The sequence below is a fragment of the Seriola lalandi genome, unplaced genomic scaffold (genome assembly GCF_002814215.2).
Source record: "Seriola lalandi dorsalis isolate HSWRI2012SDOR001 ecotype SW California unplaced genomic scaffold, Sedor1 jcf7180002054954, whole genome shotgun sequence".
NCBI classification, from domain to species: Eukaryota; Metazoa; Chordata; class Actinopteri; order Carangiformes; family Carangidae; genus Seriola; species Seriola lalandi.
The window spans coordinates 854,562-874,901 of record NW_019525505.1 but is presented as its reverse complement, the minus strand read 5'-3'; the positions used below and the strand labels follow the sequence as shown (position 1 = coordinate 874,901).

The following is a 20,340-nucleotide window of genomic DNA, read 5'->3' as shown; positions in this document are numbered from 1 at the left end:
CTATCCAGATATCTGGTGACTCACAGTGTTCCCCAGATCAACACCCTGAGATGTGATTATCTTGTTTCCCTGAGGTCCTAATGTGAGATGCGCAGAGCGACCATTAGACCTGCCCGGGGCCACATGCTCTGCTCTGTTATGTTGGCAAATTACACAAATTTATAATATATGTTTGTTTGTATAATGTGCAACATGCCAGCTACTGAATGAACGTCTACAATGTGCTTAACATGCCAATGCATATATAATTAATTTGCATGCTCTATGTTAAGAATCAAATGGCTACCTCTTGCAGGCTACACGCTACCAATACTTAATAAAGACCAGTATAATGATCTAAAAATAATTATTCTTAATCGGATCACTTAAATCGGAGCCTACTGTCCTGAATTAGAGGCCTCTTCTTCTCGTCTCCTCGGGGGGGAAAAATACTGTCCTCTGGTGCGATGACAGATGAATGTGGAATCACTTCACCTATCTAATGACCCCCTGCTCGTAGAAGAGATGCTTCGGTCGTGTTGGCATTGCAGATAAAATTGCGTGAGCATAAAAGCCACACACACACACACACACACATACACAAGCAAAACCAAAAAAAATTAAATATCCAATAACCACGTCCTGTGCTCAGTTAGCGGTGTTTTTTTCGACGCCACAGCGGCACCTCTGTCGCTCCGCTCAGAGGATGCTGCAGATGCACTGCGGTAAAAACGGGCTGTGCGTGTATGATTGAGCAGATGCTGTGGGTGACGACTGTTTAAGCTTCAGCCCCGCTCTTTTTGAACTGACCCTAGCTCGAGCTTTGTCTGGAAAACTGCCGCAGGGGGGCTCACCTAGCGATTATAGCGCGTTTAATGAGAAAGAAAGGCTTCAGAGTTGTAGTACAGTGCTGATATTAACGGTGTACTGGCCCTTTAAGTGAACTCTCAGTGGGGCGGGCGGGGTGATCCAACGATGGCATCTTTCTGTCAGCAGAAGTTAGTTTGTCATAAAACGCATAAAACTTCTTAAAATCGCCTGTATAGCCGTAAAACCAGCTTATCTAATACTCAACATGCTTCTCCCGTATCTAAAGCCGCTGGTTAATGTAGTCAGTGTGATGGCATTTCTTTCTAATTTAAAAAAACGTTCACTCCAAACACCCACTCACGTCGTGCATGAGGATGCTCATGCTGTTTTGTCAACCAGCTAGCATTAGCTACGCCTACGGGCAAGCTGCTGTTAGCCTTTACTAGCTTAATATATCATTTTATACACAAACAAGAGATGGCGCTCTGTATATGGAGTTCACGAATAATAATGTCCTACAAATAGTCAGCGACGTCCCCTGATAAGGTAAAAAAAAAACCCGACGCACCGACATATCAAAGGTAAAGTACTATGCCAATGTTAGCTGCTAGCTAGCTGTGTTCGCTACATGCTAACGCTGGCGTGTTGTAACACAAACACGCAGTGAACCTAAGAACGTGGAAAGCTATTTTCTAGTTTTATAAACAGACATCCTATTTATAATGATGACGGTGATGATTTTTTTCAAGATTTAAGTTTACAACGTGCTTCGTAGTTTGGGATTAGCTAACAGCAGCTAGCTAAATGTGGTAGTGATCATCAGGTGGAAGCTGAGTCTTCATGTCACAACAAATCACGGCAGTTTGAGGATTACATAGTTCGTTATCATTAAATATCTCTACCTACCATGCATACACTTGTGTTATCTGACACTAAAGATGAAAATAATTAGGATTAATTGACAGAAGAAATATAAAATAGTAATTAAAAGTTATTGTCAAAAAAAGTTCTGCAACTGTTATTGTCATTACAGATTATTCTGATGAGCAGGTTCTTCATTAAGTTGTAATTTTTCTCATGAATAATCAAAAATGCCAATTACAGCTTCCAAAAGCCTTAGGTGATGTCTTTAAGTTTCTGGTTTAGAGAATCAGAATCATATATAGATACACACGAACATAGAGTAGAAACAAGGAAATAATTAACCATATCACTATTATGTACAAAACAGTGAGGAATAAATAAATAGACCAATAAGTTAAAAGATAAAAACATGACATTTTGTCTGAGCAACAGGTCTAAAATCCAAAGATATTAAATTTCCTATTACTTACGACAAAGAAAAGCAACAAATGACAAACTTAAACTGGTGAAAGTTTGGGATTTTTGCTTGATAAATTGCTTAAAGTTTGAACCAATTAACAGAATAGAAGATGATTATTTTTCTGTCATCTATCAATCAACTTAATTTTTGCAGCTCTAATTTAAGGTAATTGTTTAAGTCACTTTTCATGTAAACATTCCCTTATTTCACATTCTTTGCTTTTCTTTATCTTAACTGATAAGGAACTACTTACAATCTAGTGTCTACTGGGACAATGCAATCGATTTGGTGATATAACCTTCAACAACAACTAAACTAATAATAAATTTAAAAAGTAATCGTGATTTGCACCCCTTATTGACATCCTTTTTTAAATATATTTCAATAGGAAATTTTTACCACTAATATGTCCTCTATTTTAAGTAAAGGGCGGCACTATTGTTTTTTATTATCATTATTATCTGTCAAATGAATTTCCCAGTTGTGGGATAAATAAAGTTAATCTAATCTAATATATTAGCTAGTCTAATGTTTTGGCTGTAAAATATGAAGAAATAGCTCAATATGATGTCTGAGATTTTTCGATTTTCTAAATAACAGGTCAAAATCCAAAAAGATTAAATTTACTATCACTACTATATTTTAATAAATTAAATCAGGAATTCTTCATATATTAGAGGCTGGAGCTAGTTACTTTTAGGATTTTTTTTTCTTGAAAAAGACTTTCGATCAGCCAGCTGATTAGTTGCCTGCATGAATGTAATAAATCTCGAGAAAATATTAATCATATGTAAATGAAGAGACTTTTACCCTTAATTATAATAATCTGTTTTTTGATAAATTCAGAATGTATTTCTCCTCACTGAGGACGTTGAATTCAAGAAACAAAGAAAATACAAATAAATGACTTTAGATGAGTCAATGTCTCAGTTTATCCTAATTTAAATGTCAGTGCCACTGTTATAATTTTCCCTTTGGTTTAGTTTTGTCTTGGATCCGCCTTCAAAAAGTGAACGTGAAAACCCAGAAAACCATACAAGCCTCTATGTTATATAAGATAAAGCATTGAAAAATGCACCATTTATCAATAAGATCTACAGAGTCCATAGACACACAATATGTCACAAATTGTGTTTTATCTTCTCTATAGTTTCGTGTGACTATGGACGCAACCTGCAGTGCTTCTGCGGCTCCGGCCGGTCTGACGGTCCAGGTGTGTTTCCCTGGTGCTCGAGCTGCTGTTCTGGACAATCTCAACCGGCAGCGGGAGGAGGGCCGGCTGTGCGACCTCTCCATCCAGGTGCAAGGTCAAGTGTTCAGGGCCCACCGGTGTGTGCTCGCTGCATCCTCGCCATACTTCCATGACCAGGTAGGTGCGGGTACAATAGTCTGCAATAAATTTGATTATGAAAAGGTATTATTGCTTTATGGCCACTTCAGATACCCAAACCTCATTATGTCTTTGTTCCTCTCTCTCACAGGTGTTACTGAAGAATGTCACGACTGTTTCCCTCCCCTCAGTCATGGACCCGTTGGCCTTTGAGAGTGTCCTGAGTTCTGCCTACACAGGCCAGCTGAGCATTGTGCATGATGACATTGTCAACTATGTCACTGTAGCCAGTTTCCTTCAGATGTGGCACATTGTGGACAAATGCACTGAGATCTTGAAGAGACCCCGGCCCTCAGTAGAGGTCACCCCTGGAGAGGCGACTGCAGCCAACCAGGGCACTGCGTCAAGACAGCAGTCCCCGAGCAGCACCGACTGCTTAAATCTGGAAAGGGAGGGAAGACGGAGGGAGAGGAAGCCCGACACCTTGCCTCCCTTAGCTACATGGAGACGCCCGCAACAGTTCCCTAGGTGGGGGCGTCCACGTCCCTCATCAGCCCAGCACTTAGCGGACACTCAGCTCGACGTGCTCCCCAGCTACACGGAGAGTGAGTACACCAGCTCTGAGGAGGCATGGATATCAAGCCATGCCAAAACTAGCCACTTTGCACATGATGGAACCGGACACAATAGCCGGCACCACGGGGGGTTCCCTAGTGGTGAGACATTAAAGCAGAAAGTCAGGTTTCAGCAGCGGGGTACGACGCCGAACGCTGATAGACAGCTTGATAAGAACAGAGGGAATGGGGACAGTGATGAGACACATGAGAAGAGGAGGAACGAGAAGAGAGAGATCGAGGCAGATGAAGGAGTGGGTGAGGAGGCGGTGGAGAAGAAGCAAGGCTTCGCACAAATGGGACACTGTGGTAAGATACAAAAACCTAATTTTTTGCTGTCTGTATCTGACAGTTTAAGATTCTACCACCAGAGACTAAATATCGTAATGGCCGCATCCTTCAGAGAATGCGAAGGTGGAACGGAACGAAATGAGACAGTCTGGTCTACGGAGAATTTTCACTGTGTGTCACCAGCTGTGTCTGCCCTTACCATTGCGTCCTGTCACCTAGCATCCTTGACAACACATAACATGTTATGCCTCCGCATTGGCGACAGTTGGAGCCAGATACATATTCGGGTTGTCTGTCTGTCCGTCCCATTCTCGTGGACACAATATCTCAGTAACACTTTGACAGAACCTCTTCAAATTTGACACAAACATTCACCTGGACTCAAGGATGAACTGGTTAGATTTTGGTGGTTAAAGGTCATAGTCAATGGGACCTCACAAAAAAACGTGTTAGCCATAACTCAAGACTTCACACAGCAATTATGACAAAGTTTCACACAAATGGTTCATATTTTCTCTGACTCTGGATAAACAGGGATGTGACCTGGAACTAGTCTGATTGGAGGAGGCAGACAACCAGGAAAAGGTGATTCTAGTTTTGACTAAAACTTGAGGTTTTAAGTCTCTTGGTTTTAACAGCTATACCGTTAGCAGCTGAACTGAGCTGAAACACAATATTTACATTTAACAGTGTAATCCTCAGACTCTCCATCAGTGTTGTTTGCTTTCATTACCCGCACGCAGTGAATCTTGGGATAGGTTGGGCCACGAAGGATCCACGTGTTGGAGCCTTTGTTGCCCAGGAAAAGAAGGGCGTGCCCTTGAAATCGAACAGTCTAGTCGCAGCGCTTCGATGCAGTCAGTCTTCAGATGCAGCCTCTGAAGGATGTGGCTCGTGATTTGGGACCCAGCTAACATCTTTATATTGTGAATGTTCTAATATGGTTCACATATTCTTTGTATTGGTCTTCTCGGTGCAGAGTCTGAGTGTTTATATTGTAGCCAGCTGCATGTAATTTGTTATACATTTCTTCAGCAGACTTCCACCAAGTATCAAATGAGAATGCGGAGGCCGGACAAGCCACAGGGAAGACAAGTGCCGATGTGCTAAAGGAAAAAGTGCAGAGAGATCTGGCAGGAAGTGATCACTCCTCAGATCTGCCCTCCGGCGTTCACGCCTGTCAAACAGGTGAGGGAGCTCTGGGCCCGTCCTGTCCGGTTTCAGCCCGGCAGCAGTGGCAGTCGGGCCCCTGGTCTCAGCAGGAGCAGAGGCCGCAGCAAGGAGAGGGCGGGAGCTGCAGTAAAGACGAGGATGAGGATGAGGATGAAGAGGATGTGGACTTTGAATGTTTCACAGAGGGGACCTTCAGCAGAGACACGTATGATGAGATTGAAGATGGCACAGGACAGGTTTCCCAGAGGCCGTTGGTCCCTGTGTCTCCAGACTTCACAATGGCGGGCTCCGAGGTGCACTGGCCCTCCACCAGTGTGGGACAGACTGGCTCATTGACCCCCACCTCCAGTCGCCACTTGTCCCCATCCTCTGCTGCTTTCCCACCCGCCTCTTCACCCCCAACCCCGTCTTCGTCATCCTCAGTCTCGCTCGCTGGCGCCCCCTACACGGGGAAAGTCCACTTTTGCCATTGCGGCAAAGCCTACACCCTGAAGAGTATGCGCGACCGTCACGTGAAGATGCAGCACCTCAACCTGCGGCCGTTCGGCTGTCCTGTTTGCACAAAGTCTTTCAAGATGAAGCACCATCTAACCAAGCACCTTAAAACCCACGGGGGGCTGCGGCCCTACGAGTGCGGCCTGTGTGGGAAGAAAGTCATTTGGAGGGACAGTTTCCTCAGGCATCAGGCACGGTGCGAAAGACTCGCCTCCAGCTCCTCAGCTAACAGCAGCAACGCTAACACAGCAGCAGCAGGAGATATGGACGGCAGCTTCAGTTATGGATTTGACGAAGGGGAAGCTTTTCTAGCAACAGGAGGACAGGTGAAGGTGGAGGAGGTGGATTTTCATGGGGAGATGGAGGATGGGATGAGGGGGCTGTTGGGAAGTGTTTCTGGGATTGTGGATGAACTCAGATCACAGTCACAAAATTTGGACAGTGGCAGTCATGTTTTTAAAGAGGAGGCAAGTGAAAGCTTTAGTGGAAATTAAATATTAAAGTGATAGTTGGGGTTATTTGGTGTGGGGTTGTATGATGTAGACATGTATAGTCAGTGTTACCTGCAGTAGATTGAGTTTAGAGGAGCAGAGCGATGTGCTGCTGTGAGCGGGGCCAGCAGAAAAAACATGTTTTAGACACTTTTAAAAGACGCTCACTGAAAAACAATCCAATATGTGTCTAAATGTACACTTCATGTAGAATATTTTTAGCTGTTTATCTTCCTGTCAAAACAAAGTGAAGTTGAGCTCTTTCTGATTCACTCAGCTGACCTGTACCTGTGACATAATACAGTGCAATACCAAAGGAAAGTAGTGTTTTGACGGGTAGATAAAGCACTGAAAATATTCTACATGAAGCAAACATTTAAACGGATATTGGATTGTTTCAGTGGGCGTCTTCTTAAAGTGTCTAAAACAGGTTTTTTCTGGTGGTCCTGCCCACAGCAGCACATGGCTCTGCTAGTGTACCGTGTTCCCTGCTGCTCCTCCTAACAGTCAGCGTGCTGATCTGAATCTACTGCAGGTAACACACAGACTATGTATGACTACCTCACACAACCACACGTCAAATAACCCTAACTATCCCTTTAATGTGAAACAGCTTTATGGCGTTAAACTGTATGTACATAAACACAAGAGGGACAAAGAATCACATGATGAGTTTAAGGGCGTTTTCGCACATAAAGTAAGTTTGCTCTGGTCTGATTCAGTTGATGAGTTTGTAAACTTGTAGGTTCGTTTTGCTTTCAAACAGAGAAAAATTCAAGTGAACCAAAATGCATCATTACAAACCACGTGAGAACGTTCCCTCCTCTTATTGGTCAGATTGTCTGGCTGGGGCAGGAAAGTAGACACAGGAGGAAGGTTACAGGAACCGTCAAGCTCAGGCATGTCCAAAGTCCGGCCCATGGGCTAATAGTTGCCCGCTAACCGATTTTAAATGGCCCACAGCTTGTGTCTCAAAATATACTATGTGGCCTGCCACACAGTATTGGTTAATGAAGCAAGTTCACTTTGTGTTTTTTCCTGTTCAGCTGGAACTAATGTTTTCAGAAACAGACTGTAAACAGGCAACAGACGTTTGCTGCTAGGTAGCTGTCATGGCCACAGCGAAGAAGTGGGAAGTAGACGGCGAGGGACGCCCCTTTGAGGAGCGTTGGAAAGTTGAAAACTTTTTCACTGAAAGCCAAAATTGTTGTGTTTGTCTCATTTGCCAAGAGACCGTCGCTGTTCAATGTGAAGAGACATTACAAGACTAAGCATAATTCCTACCAGCGCTTGAAACATCAAGTGAAACAGCGTAGCCTCCCTGCAGTGGCTTTTCACACCGCATGGCCCCCAGGTGTTTCCACATTATCAAATCTGGCCCCAATTCAATAAAGAAACACCCCTTGTCGAGCTCAAACTTGTGAGTTCACCTGCTAGTTGGGGCGGATCGAGTTCAGAACTCTCTCACAGCAAAAAGAAACTGCACCAGAGTCCGTTTCGGACCGGACTGAGACCACCTCCTTGGAAGGGTCTCAGCGATCGTTTTGGTCTGAGTGCGATTGCTGTTTTCACACCTGCCCAAATGAATCGTACCAAGAGGGAAACGAACCAGGGTTCAGTTTAAAAGCACTAAAAAGTGCAGGTGTGAAAACATTCTGAAAGTCAGTAAAGGTTTGGATCTTTTTATGTACATTCTTCTCATGTCATTGATATTTAAAAAAAAAAAAAAAAAAAAGAAAAAAAAAGTAGCAATCATATGCTTTATTCAAGTGATCCTTTTTAATTTGTGCAGTGTCATGTCGACTCGTTAAGTGATGCTGTAACCTGTACATCTGTAACCAGCAACGCTGTGAATACTTCTGGAGCCCGAATAAAGTTCATCTGCATTTTGCACATAAATTATTTACCATTGGAAAATAAATACAAAAGTGTAAAAATATTTCCTGTGCAATACTGACGTCTCCTCGCACTATGTCACAGATCAAAATCTTGGTATATATGATAATAAAAACAATTTGGATGTTTGATTGTGGAATATTGTGGAATATTGTGATTTATTGCGTGGCAAATTTCAACAGGAAGTTGTTATAACTCTATTACACATTGTCCAATCTGTCCCAAACTTGGTCAGTAAACACCTTCATGATGCTTCATTGTGACGTGTGTCAAATGGCGTTGCGAATTTTGACGTTTCGCCATGGAACAGGAGGTTGTTACAGCTATAATGTCCTTTGTCCAATGTGCCTCACACTTCATGTGTTTGATGACAGTCCCACACTGAAGACGTCTGCATACTACTGTGATGTCACTGTCATATCGCCACTTACTGAAAACAGGAAGTAACCCTTGAATGACAACCATCATTTTATTTTATTTTCAACTTCATAGGTGTCAAGTTAGGGCCCAAATATTGCTGCTTGCAGCTTTAGTTATTATTTATTGTCAATCTAGAACACAGAGGCTAATTTCAGTGGGTCATATTTATATAACACTTATTATAGGACACTTGAGATGTATTCTACAACACTTGTTCTAAATGACTGGGTCATTCGGGAACAGTTGTGCCTCAGTTCCTTTGCAGCACAGTGGTGGAGCAGCAGAGGTCTCTCTTGCTCAGCTCTGCAGCTTCTGTCCACATGATTAAACTGTGTAAAAGGTCTTGACTGTTTGAAGAAAGCTCCTTCAATTAATCATGAAAAGACCCAGAGACCCTAGAAGATGAAGGGCTGATGAATGGGACTATCATTTAATCTATTCTGGCTCCGCCCCTTTGTCCCACTGAGGTCATTGTTTCTTTTAAAAATGATGTTGACAGGATATCATACATTAATATTATTAGACTCTTTTAAATTCTCCCTATGATTATATTTATATTAAATCATTAATGTCCACTATACTTTCCTTTTCACCCTCTCATACTTACAAGACAGATACACACGACTACATCTGATATAAACCTTGAAAATTACACACACGCATATCATAGACACACACCATACATATATTCTTTTCATTTGTACGTCTCTATAACTAGAAAAACGGATTCCAGCTCTGCGGGTCTGCAATTCTGCAGTTGTGATTTCAATTTTGTTCATTTATTTATTTTTTATTCTATTCTCTTCCATAGTCATGTGTAACATGACAGTTTCCCTCATAAAATCTATCTATCCTCTCTATCTATTCAGGACACTGCAGCCTATGGGGATTTCCATTTCAAAGGCAAACATGAGGTCTTGACAATGAAAGAGCAACTCACAAACAGGGGACCAGGATCTTACATATGGTGCTGTATATGTAACCAGTCAAAATAGGTCACAGTCCAGGGAATTGCACAACAATCGGTTGATATCAGTTTTCTTTCTGTCATAGGTCATTGAAATGATGGATTTTGTGTTGAGCATAGTAGCTTGTATTTTATCAGACATCTGTATGGACAGAATCAGTACATATTTAGCTCTTTATGTTTCTGCTAAAATGTGTCAAACGCAGGAAAATTGCCTTTCACTTCCCTTTTTTATGTTTTGAATTTTGAACCAATTATCACAGGAACATCACACACAGGAGAAGAGATCAAACAGCTTATTGTGGTTTTAGGGCCGGTTGTCCTTGAGAAGTTGTTTCTCAGCCTCGTTTCTAATGATGAGAAACAATGTTTTTCCCATTTCTGAGCAGTGACAGGGGAATCAGTTGAGGATGACTCATCCTTGTTAGGTATTCAATTAAATGAAGGACATAATGTACAGATATCTTATTTTTTCACTTTCATATGGGGATTATTGTCTGAGATAGATGATTGGCCTCCAGAGGATTTTTCATGGAGCTTGGGTTCAGTCAGGGGCTAATGCAGAACTGCAGTAATTCAGCTGTTCAGCAAACCTTGAAACTGGTGTCCAGTATCGTCATGCTCACAAACATCAGGGTATTATTTTGTAGCTGTAACACCGCCACAACAAGAGTCCCCATTTCTTTATTTCAATATGACAGTTCAACCATGATTAGTTTTCCTCCAGATGATCTGCATCTGTGGGTAAATCTGCTGCTGCAGCCAGCCAGACTAGCCTAGCTTAGCATAAAGACTAGAAGCAGGAAGCAAGCTAGCCTGGCTCTAGTTCTATAAGCTGTAAAAACATTTTTACACTTAGGACTTTTGTATGTTGTCTTACTGATTTCTTCCTTTCTATGTAATCTTTTTTTTCACATTTTTTCACTTATTATTTCATAATTATTACAACTCATTTACATTCATTTATTCACGTTCTTTTAAAAATGTAGGTTTTTCAACTTTACATCAATGTTTTTAGCATGTTTTATGTTATTTCATTTCATGTCTTTTCATGTGATGCACTTGGTGCGTGTCATTTAATTGTTGTTAAGCGCTACATTTCTTGTATGAAAGGTGATATAAAAATAGAGTTCATTATTATTATTATTATTATTAATTATTATTAATATTATCATTGTTATTATTATTATTATTATGTATTAATTTGTGACCTTAAGTGATGCTGGTAGTTTTTTTTTTTAAACATTTGGACAGAACTAGCCTGTTTTCCTTAGTTTCCAGAATAGGCTGTAAATAAAGATGGACGTAGCCTCTGTGACGTCACCCACAGGTTTCTGAAGCTCAGAGTGAACTGCCCTGCTGCCGCGATCTTGGCCGTGCCTGACTCCACCCCTAACTCCCAGCTAATCCCAAAATGGCCAGACTGTAAACATGTTCATCTCTGTCTATGGGGATTGACCATAGACTGTAAATAAAGATGGACGTAGTCTCCGTGATGTCACCCACTTGTTTCTGAAGAGCGGTTTTGAAGCTCAGAGTGGGTCGTTCCGTCATTGCCATCTTGCCACTACCTGACCCACCTGTCACTCAAAGCGGCACGCCTTCAATTCTACATAACTTTAATCCTTAATAAAATGTAAACTGTTGTCATGAAGGAGGAAATTAGCTCTAGAGACCAAAACCGTTGTTTTTGTACCAGGCTGTAAACATGTTTATTTCTGCTGTAAAGTTGGACATTTTAACATGGGAGTCTATGGGGATTGACTCACTGTGGGAGCCAGACTCTAGTGGTCATTAGAGGAACTGCAGTTTTTGGTACTTCTGTGTTGGCTTCATTTTTCAGTCCCAGAGGTCGCTGCTTTGCTGCCAGTCTTTATGCTATGCTAAGCTAACTGTATGCTGGCTCTAGTTGGACACATAAACTCTCATAGAATGTTGTTGAATGAAGTTGTTGTTTTCACACTGTGTTTTTTTCACAGATTGAAAAGAAATGAGATATAATATGTTAATTATTGAACTTGAGCTGCTGCTAGGCTAATTCTTTATGTTTAGACAGAGTCAAGCTAGCTGTTTCCTGTTTACTTCTTTTCAGCTACATATTTACCGTACAGTTGTGAAAATTACAGAATTTCTCATCTAATTCTGTAAGAAAGTGAATAAGTCTAATTCAGTATGGACATTTAAAAAATGTTCATACCATAAAGCATGAAAATATAAATGTAGTAAAGACAAGAGAACTGCCAGATTTTAAAACATTTAATGAGTCTTAACTAAGAGACGATAAAAGTTGTTTATTTCCAGTTAGGCTGAACATTCACTTTTACATAAAGAGGAAACAGAACACTCCTGTAGCACCACCTTTACAGTGTTTCTGACTACACAGTTGAAGCGAACTTACAAACAGATCACATACAAATGAGAGCGGCAATGTCATTCATTATGAACAAAATAAACACTTGAACTCAACATCCTGTCCTTCAGTACTGGAACTCCTCAGGCCTTCTGGCTGCTTCCGCCTTCTACCACTGAACCACTTACGATCTGACCATCAATTAAAACAAACCTGTGCCACCTTTTAAACAAAACACAAATAACATTAAAACTTCAAACTTAATTTAAGATGCAAACAGATAATTACAATAAATGAGAAAAGCTACGATATGGGAAAGACAGCAGACCGTTTTCTGTTATGTAACAGTGCATTTAAAAAGGGCATTTGACAGCATCATACTGTACATGTGTATTAATTACACTGACGCGTAAAGAAACAAAAACTGTTACTCAAAACAAGATTAGCGCCCATGCTACTCTTACAGGTTCCCAGTTGTATTTTCAAATGCATTTCTCAGCGACATGCGTTTCACTCAAGCACAAACAGAACCACTCTCCATCTGGATTTTCACATATGAAACAGAAATGACGGTTTGTTCGGTGTGTGAGCTGCGTTTCTAGAAAGCAACGAGACACATGGAGTCGACAGGAGACAAACAAACATCTGCCATGAACAAACCTCAGACAGCAGACAGCAGACACTAGCACCATCAGACCAAGATACTCGAATGGGTGATTCTTACAGGATAATTTACTGAAAGCATGACTGAACCTCTTGTAATGACTAAGACAAGATACCCTTAGAAGTAGGATTAAAAAAGAAGACTTGCACGGTGACAACCTACATCCCTGGAGAGTGGATTTTTACACTTTGTCAATGTTGTGTCACTGTCTAAAGAAACACGAGGCTTGTGTTAGTGAGTTAACATCTTCTTGAGGTTGTGAGCCCGCCGCATGCAGATCTGCTTCTCCTCCTTCGTCTCGTCCCGTCGTTGGTGTTGGATCTGTGGACTGGTCTTCGGCGGAGAGCTTAGAAGATGGTGCTCCAGCGTTTGGGGGGTGGACGGGACTTATCTCCCTGGAGAGAAGAAGGAGGACGATTAAGAGGAGGAGGATGAAAAAAACTGCAATTTTTTCTTCCCCCAGATTTGGCAGCTAAGACCAATCAGGGGTGTGATGTAGTGTTCGGTTAAAACTGATTGTCAAAAGCTTCTTTTATTGGGATTGAAGGAGGTCGACACTGAAAATAAACCCTCAAAAGAGTCAAGGTAGATGATATTTCAATTAATTTGTGGATGAGATATTTAATATTTGTAGTATCACTGTAAAAAATGAAAAATGTTGCACTTCAGCTCGTTAGTTGATTATGATCACAGGCTGCTGTGAAGCATGTTGGTGGATGAAATGAATAAAAAAAATCTACGGTGGCCCTGAAGCTCAAACCACTGGCACCTAATAAAACACATTCAAACAGACAAAACACAAACAAATTCAGAAAACATCTTCATCAGTTTCATCAGCTCACGTGTCGTCAAACTGATGAGGATGTTTTCTGAAGTTGTTTGTGTCTTGTTTGTTTGCATGTGTTTTTCTTCTGTTGCAGTGCGTTGAGCTCTCAGGGCCACCGTATTAATCATTATACTGTATGGAGTTATTACTCACTGATCTCTGGTGAGAGCATCACTGTTGCATTCGGATAAACACAGATAGGAGAAAATTGCTCATGAGCTCCAGTTTTATAATTAAAAGGAGGAAAAAATCTAGATGCAAACGTGTGGCGAGCTCACCAGGTTGAAGATTCTGGACAGTGTGCTTTGGTCTCTGCGTCTTCTGACCGGCGACTTTGTGCTCTCGGCACGCGGCGACGAAGCCTAGAAGAAGACGGTCTATGAGCAACAGATGTAGACCTGAAACCACGGCCCTGAAACCTGCTCTGTCATTGGTTAACCTTCATGCAGACGTTTAATTCGTTTTACATTGATGGAGGAAAACACATTTTACCTTAGAGCATCAGAGATGTCCCACCACAAAATGCCAAACGAAAAATGACAAAGAGCACAGTTGTTGCTGTTGTTAGACAAAAACACACATATCCACGAATAATACGTCTTTCAAAAAAAGGAAGAAAAGACTTTATGCTTCCTTATGAATGTCCAAACCTTTGCACTTTTTGGACATTTTGCACATATATTTCTCTTTTTTTTTATCGCATTGGGATTGACCTTTAAGCGTTCACTGGGTTTAATTCTCTTTGTTACAAGCTGAATTTCCCTCGTGGACAATAAAATAGAATTGTTTTTGTAATCATATAACCTTTAGAAATTACACACAGGTTATTAAAGGTTTAAAGGTCAAAGTACTGATCTCACTTTTACTGCTTTTAAAATGAAAGAAAAACCAAAGTGCAGGTATGTGGTTTCTCTGCAACAGCAGCAGCGTGATGTGGCGTCTGTGCTCTGTGATCTGTTATTGTGACAGAACAACATGGACGAGACACGAAGGAAGGAAAAACATGAACATGTGACAGGGCCAGATTCACATGACGGCAACCTTTAGGGGAAAGACAGTGAATTACGAGGAGAAAAGTCCACACAGACGCAGACACAGACACAGACACAGAGGACATGAGGCTGTCCAGAGTCGCCGGACGGATGAAACTTCACAAAGCACGTGGGAAACCGAAACAGATGGATCGGTGAGTCATCTCTGGCACGTAAGGGATAGACGTGTTACAGAGATGTAGAGGTGTGAAAGAGAAGAGGAGGAGGAGGAGGAGGAAGAGAAGAAGGAGAAGGAGGAGGAGGAGGGTGATGCAGGCCAAAAGGTCCTGAGAGAAAATGTTTACCGGTTGCGGTTGATAAAAAGTTGAGCAGTTTCAAAGTAATCCAGAAGCAGCGAGTCGCTCTGGATTGAAGCAAAGAAGGGGGGGAAACTGAGATGTATTAAATTCACCAATAAGTGATTACTTCCTGGTTTCAAAGATGAGTGAATAATTTAAATCTTTTCGACTGATCAGTCACCAGTGGAGAGTGAGCCGCTGTGAGCTTTTGCCTTTCAGCTACTGGATGTAAATGCTGGTGAATCAGTTGCTTTGAATACGTCTTGATTCCACATGCTCAGGTAGAAAAGACTTTTCTTTTCAAGGGGGAAAGCAGGGACACACAATGCCAGAGAGAGACAGGACGAGTGTGAAGGTTAGGTAACAGGTGCACTGCAGACAAAGGACACACTGCAAAGGAGCTACAGATTTCAACACACACACACACACACACACACACACACACACACACACACTCAGTGGTGCAGTCAGCAGTGGGGCTTTTGTTCCATTTGAGAGGGAAAGACTGAATGACGTACCAAACCCAAGACATCTCTCCACTGGACATGAAAAAGAAACAGACAGTAGCAGGATGAGATGAAATACAGTGAGAACAAGATGCCACCTGCATCCGCCTCAACACACCTGACAATGTTCCAGTTACAGGCATTTAATAGAAAAATTAGAAGCCAGTGATTTACAACCTTTATGGTCTGGTATGGATGGTCTGGAATATTTTTTGGTGGCAAGATAAAGTAAAAATGAATTATCCTGCAACCCCAACCCCCAGTTCTGTAATGAAACATATAAAACTAAACTAAAATGTATGTCAGGCTTTTCATGGGAATTCATTTTGCTACCAATAATATAATAATTACATACAAACTACAATAGGTAACGGCGGCCATACTTAGAATAACATGTAAGTAACATTAAAAAACATTACACTATTGTCATGGTTACCCTTGGACAATTTGTTTGGACATTTGTTTTATTTCCTGTTTTATTTTGAAATCACTTCCCTTGTGTGTCTAATGTCTAAGGTTATTTCCTATCTTTGTCCTGTTTCCCTCCTTTGTGATTGTCTGCCCTGTGTTCAATCACATTCTTTTCAATTTTGGGGGGGATTTTCTGGTTTTTGGATTCTTGCTTTGTAAGGGTCCAACTCTCCTTCAAACGGGACAACTATAGAAATCTTAAAATTTTAAAAATACCTTTATATCTAACTTAAAGTCAGCTGGACTGTGGCGATCACTGGGATGTTTCTGTGGTTTCATTAAGTCAAAATTTCAATTTGTTCAAGTTTGGTTTATGGGTTAAAATAGCTATTTTGGCAAAGTCGGAGGACAAGACAATCCCAGTGAATATTAGTTTGTCAGGTACTTTAGTGTCTCCCTGGGGGGGTCAAATCCAGTGGGGTGGGGTTCCTTTGTCTTTTTGATACCACCATTGGATGGCACCGAAACCCTAAAATTTTAAAATCTCACACATGGAGACTTAACGGTATCCAGTGCCTGGAAACATTAAAAACAGAAAGCCATGAAGAAATTCAGCTGTTGAAACTTTGAGAAATATGATGAAGAACATTAGTATGGACCAGGTGGACATGTATAAAAAGTGACCAGACGTCGGCTTTTTAATTTTCATCTCTGCACTGTCACCTCTGAAATGATCAACCACACAGATATTGTGAAAAGTGAGACTCACCCTGGATTTAGGAGGAGGAGAGGAAACCTGAGAAACACCAAGCAACAACAGCAACAGAGTGACTGATTGCACAGCACGGGGAAATGGAGCAACAAACTCAGCTCTGAAATAAACGAGTGATTGAGCTGCTGATTGAAACTCCTCTTTTATCGGGATGCAAATGAAGGAATCATGCAGCTTTGTAATCAGAGAGGAAAGTAGCTCAGCATGCTGTTTGCGAGACGCTGCTGCAATATTGATGCCAAAAGTCAATAGTAAAGTAAATCAAAAGAGAACACTGACAGTTCAACACTCATAATATAAATGAGAGGAAATTGGTCAGTTCTGTTCTGACTTATGCAGCTGATGATGATTTCAGAGTAAAACTCAACATCAAACTCTGTTGACCTCCAAACCTTCTTAAATGTGAAAAAAACATATGCAAATGTAATATATGTACATATATTGAATTTCCAATTATGAAATAAAACATATATGTATATGAGTAAAAATAACATATGGAACCTGTTATATATGCATATATATATATATATATATATATATATATATATATTACATATTGACATATAGCTATTTCTAGCTCATACAAATATGTAGGCCTATGTTTATGTATGCATGCTTCTATTGTTGACATACTGTATGTTACTGTTGAAGATGAAGAACATGTTGTTTTAGGAAATGTATGTATATACATTAAATATATATTATTTAAATAGCCTATACAGAACTGCAACCTGTTATACCAAATAAAAATTCATTATATATATATTTTTAATAATTGTACATATACAATATATGATAATAATATATCCCTTTAAAGGTGACATATACTGTATGTCATATATTACAATTCCATATGGGAAACCAAAAGGTGTTAGCATGATGCTACAAAAATGATTCTATTCTTAAAGGTATGTGATCAATGATGTGATGTAAACAATATTCATATATATTATAACTTACAATGCTCCTGAAGAAATGCACCACAGCGTTTTCATTGGTCCTGCGGCGAGAAGAGGACTGCTGGGGTGAGGAGGCCAGGTGACCCCGGAACGACCCCTGTGAGGAAGAGTATAGCACAAAGTCAAGGAATGCTACTGTGAAATAAAACTATGATCAAAAAAAATAAAACAATATTTAATTTTCATTTATATTTAATTAAAAAAAATAGAAAATAAAGGAATCCATTTTTAAACCTTGTAGCCTGAAAATCTTTTAATGCAGTATATTCATGATATGAATAGACACCAGCTCTCTCCTGAAAGTTAGTCCCAGCTGCACCCTGCCTCCTAATATAGTAATTACAATAATTATATCAGCTACAAAGCTCGACTGGATGTCAGGTCTCACAGGGTGAGAGAGGAGCCAAATGAAGTACAAACAAGTACGAGAAAGGACCGAATGATGCAAAATCTGCACGTTGAATCGGTTAAAGGCAATTACAGACTGAAAGGAAACAGCATGAAAGATCTACAGCGAGAGAGTGAAGCAAGATATTGTGCTACAGTGTGACTGTGTGAAACTACATTTAGGAGGTTTATCAGGTGTGGTCGCCTGACACACTGTCACTCAGTGGTAAAGCAGGTCGGCCGCCGGTCTCCTCTCTTGGTGGGTGTAGTGAAAGTGAAGCTTACACAGCGATGGCCTTCAGAACAACCGCAAAACATCTGAGCCTCTCTGTCTGCTCTGCTGACGCAACAACCCCTCCAAAACAAAGAGGAGTTTTTAATGCTGTCAGCAGAACCGATTATTAACATCTGTATTTACATTAAGACCAGTATTTACCTGTTCTGTATCTGTATTGACATTTAAATAAAAATTTTTTTTCTAGAATTCTGACTTTAAACTAAGAATTCTGAGAAAAAATGTCAGAATTTCGTTTTAAATCTTTTTCTTTTTAGAATTCTGACTCAAACTCAAACCTTTTTTTCTCACATGTGGCCCTAATCCTCTTCCATACAAATCAAGGATGAAAAGAAAGTACACAGCAGGAAATTACTTGTTAATGGAAAAAAGAGAAAAAACCACCCAATATTTTTGCATTTTTGCATCCATCATCGCCATGGTTATATTCGTTAGGTCTACCATTGTTGCAGTTCCCCCCTCCCCCCTTGATTTCTCATTTTAAACCACATTAAATGCTGCTGATCCAGTGATGAATCCGTATTAACAATCTAATAACATAAGGATGGTGACTTTAGGAAGCTGTAGCAGGTTTTCATTCGACACATCAGAATGGTCTAATATGACTTCAGTCCAAACATAGTGCGAACGAGGGACAATTCTGTCATATGCAAACCTTGAGTCTCCAGCACTGTTCATCCAGCTGTCTGACAGACCTACTCTCTGTTTAAGTCAATTTACTTTTATTTGTCTCAGTGTTTCATCAACTCAAATGAGCAAAATAAAACTAAAAAGATGCATTTTTCTTTTTCAGACGTTCAGGACAGAGAGGCTGCAAAGTACGAGGGAAAACATCTAATGCATCAAAATGTGTGAACACACAAATGTGAGATCTTGATGTACTTGTGCTGCACCTACTCAGAGAAACAGGCTTGGATGTCAGATGAAAGAAGTCTGACAGAGCAGCTCTGACTCCTGAGGGCCTCTCGCATCCCGGAGCGGTTGTTCTTGAATCTTTAAAGCAGTTTTGTGTGAGATTCTCCAGAACTGATGCTGAGAAAATCCACATCTCAGAGGAGGTATTAACGCTGGCAGCAACACAACTGATTTTAAAAAGTTATAGTAAGTAAATTTTAAATTTAAGATATTATTTGAGGATGAAATAAAATAGTAAATCCAAATATTTTAAATTTATATCCGGAAAATTCACTCTGAGCATTAATTTTTATTTTACAGCCACTTGCTGTTTCTCGATCATGCAGCATCTTCCTGCTAAAAAAATCTACTCAGCAGGAAACTTTGCCTGTTTGTTAAAAAGCAACAATGAGAAGATCTCCAGATCCAAACTGAGTTAAAGAGTGTCTGATTGTGGGAAGTGAGCCATCACTGTAGTTTAGAAGCAAACCCTCAATTTAAAAATGCTAATCTCTAATTTCTCCCCTCAAAAACATCAAACGTAGAACTGCCATAGCAGAGAGTTTAAATAAGGTTGATTTTACTGAAGAGATGAATCAGATCAAAAATGTGTCCAGAAAACCAAATAATCCTTAAAGAACTTAATATTAACTCAGATGGTCTTTTACATATATGGTGGAACAGAAATATTCATCTTGAGTCTTGGGTTTAGCTCCAAGATCAAACCCAACAGTGAAAACAAATCCAATATAGAACAGAATTATAACATACTGACAAAAAAATGATCAAACTTTAGGGTTTTTTAGTTTTAAGCTGGAGTTTAAAGGGACGCTGGGAAAAAAAACTTTTAAATGCAGATGTGTAGATTCTCACCTTGCTCCTTTTCTTTTTGTCTCCTCCAAAGAATTTGCTAATCTGATCCATGAGTCCGGGGTTCTTCTTTTTCCTGCCGAGCCCGAAGGTGCTCTGCCCTGAGCTGCTCGCTGTAGCCATGCTATCTGCTGCTGAGGTTGGGTGGGGTTGACCTCTGTCTGTCACTCAGTAAAGTCCAACACAAGACTCTGCTGCTGCTTCGGGGATGGTATGCACTCCCTCTGACGCTCAGGGGCCGTCTTTGAAGGTGTCGTCCCCTCAGGCCTGGTGCACCATGGGACAT

At 40.5% G+C, this 20,340-nt stretch overlaps 2 protein-coding genes across 10 annotated transcripts; one reads left to right on the top strand and one right to left on the bottom strand.

Annotated features, from left to right (window-relative positions):
• Window positions 1-399: 399 nt before the first annotated feature.
• zbtb22a (zinc finger and BTB domain containing 22a) lies at window positions 400-8,542 on the top strand. Of its 6 annotated transcripts, none has more exons than XM_087170585.1 (4): window positions 400-540; window positions 3,264-3,482; window positions 3,595-4,366; window positions 5,384-8,542. In XM_087170585.1, the coding sequence occupies exons 2-4, from the start codon at window positions 3,276-3,278 to the stop codon at window positions 6,508-6,510; spliced, it is 2,106 nt and encodes a 701-aa protein (XP_087026711.1). In that variant the 5' UTR covers window positions 400-540; window positions 3,264-3,275; the 3' UTR covers window positions 6,511-8,542. The 6 variants fall into 6 exon arrangements, with proteins under 6 accessions (XP_087026711.1, XP_023250621.1, XP_023250620.1 ...); XM_023394853.2 differs by lacking the exon at window positions 400-540 and adding an exon at window positions 929-977; XM_023394852.2 differs by lacking the exon at window positions 400-540 and adding an exon at window positions 948-1,335.
• A 4,475-nt stretch (window positions 8,543-13,017) lies between these two features.
• On the bottom strand, window positions 13,018-20,281 carry mbpa (myelin basic protein a). 4 transcript variants are annotated; one of them, XM_023394897.2, is made up of 7 exons: window positions 20,058-20,281; window positions 17,610-17,705; window positions 16,647-16,673; window positions 15,479-15,499; window positions 13,909-13,992; window positions 13,784-13,804; window positions 13,071-13,199 (listed from the first exon to the last, which is right to left on the bottom strand). In XM_023394897.2, the coding sequence occupies exons 1-6, from the start codon at window positions 20,175-20,177 to the stop codon at window positions 13,802-13,804; spliced, it is 351 nt and encodes a 116-aa protein (XP_023250665.1). In that variant the 5' UTR covers window positions 20,178-20,281; the 3' UTR covers window positions 13,071-13,199; window positions 13,784-13,801. The 4 variants fall into 4 exon arrangements, with proteins under 4 accessions (XP_023250662.1, XP_023250664.1, XP_023250666.1 ...); XM_023394894.2 differs by lacking the exon at window positions 13,784-13,804 and having other exon boundaries at window positions 13,018-13,199; window positions 20,058-20,278; XM_023394896.2 differs by lacking the exons at window positions 13,784-13,804; window positions 16,647-16,673 and having other exon boundaries at window positions 13,018-13,199; window positions 20,058-20,279.
• Window positions 20,282-20,340: the final 59 nt, after the last annotated feature.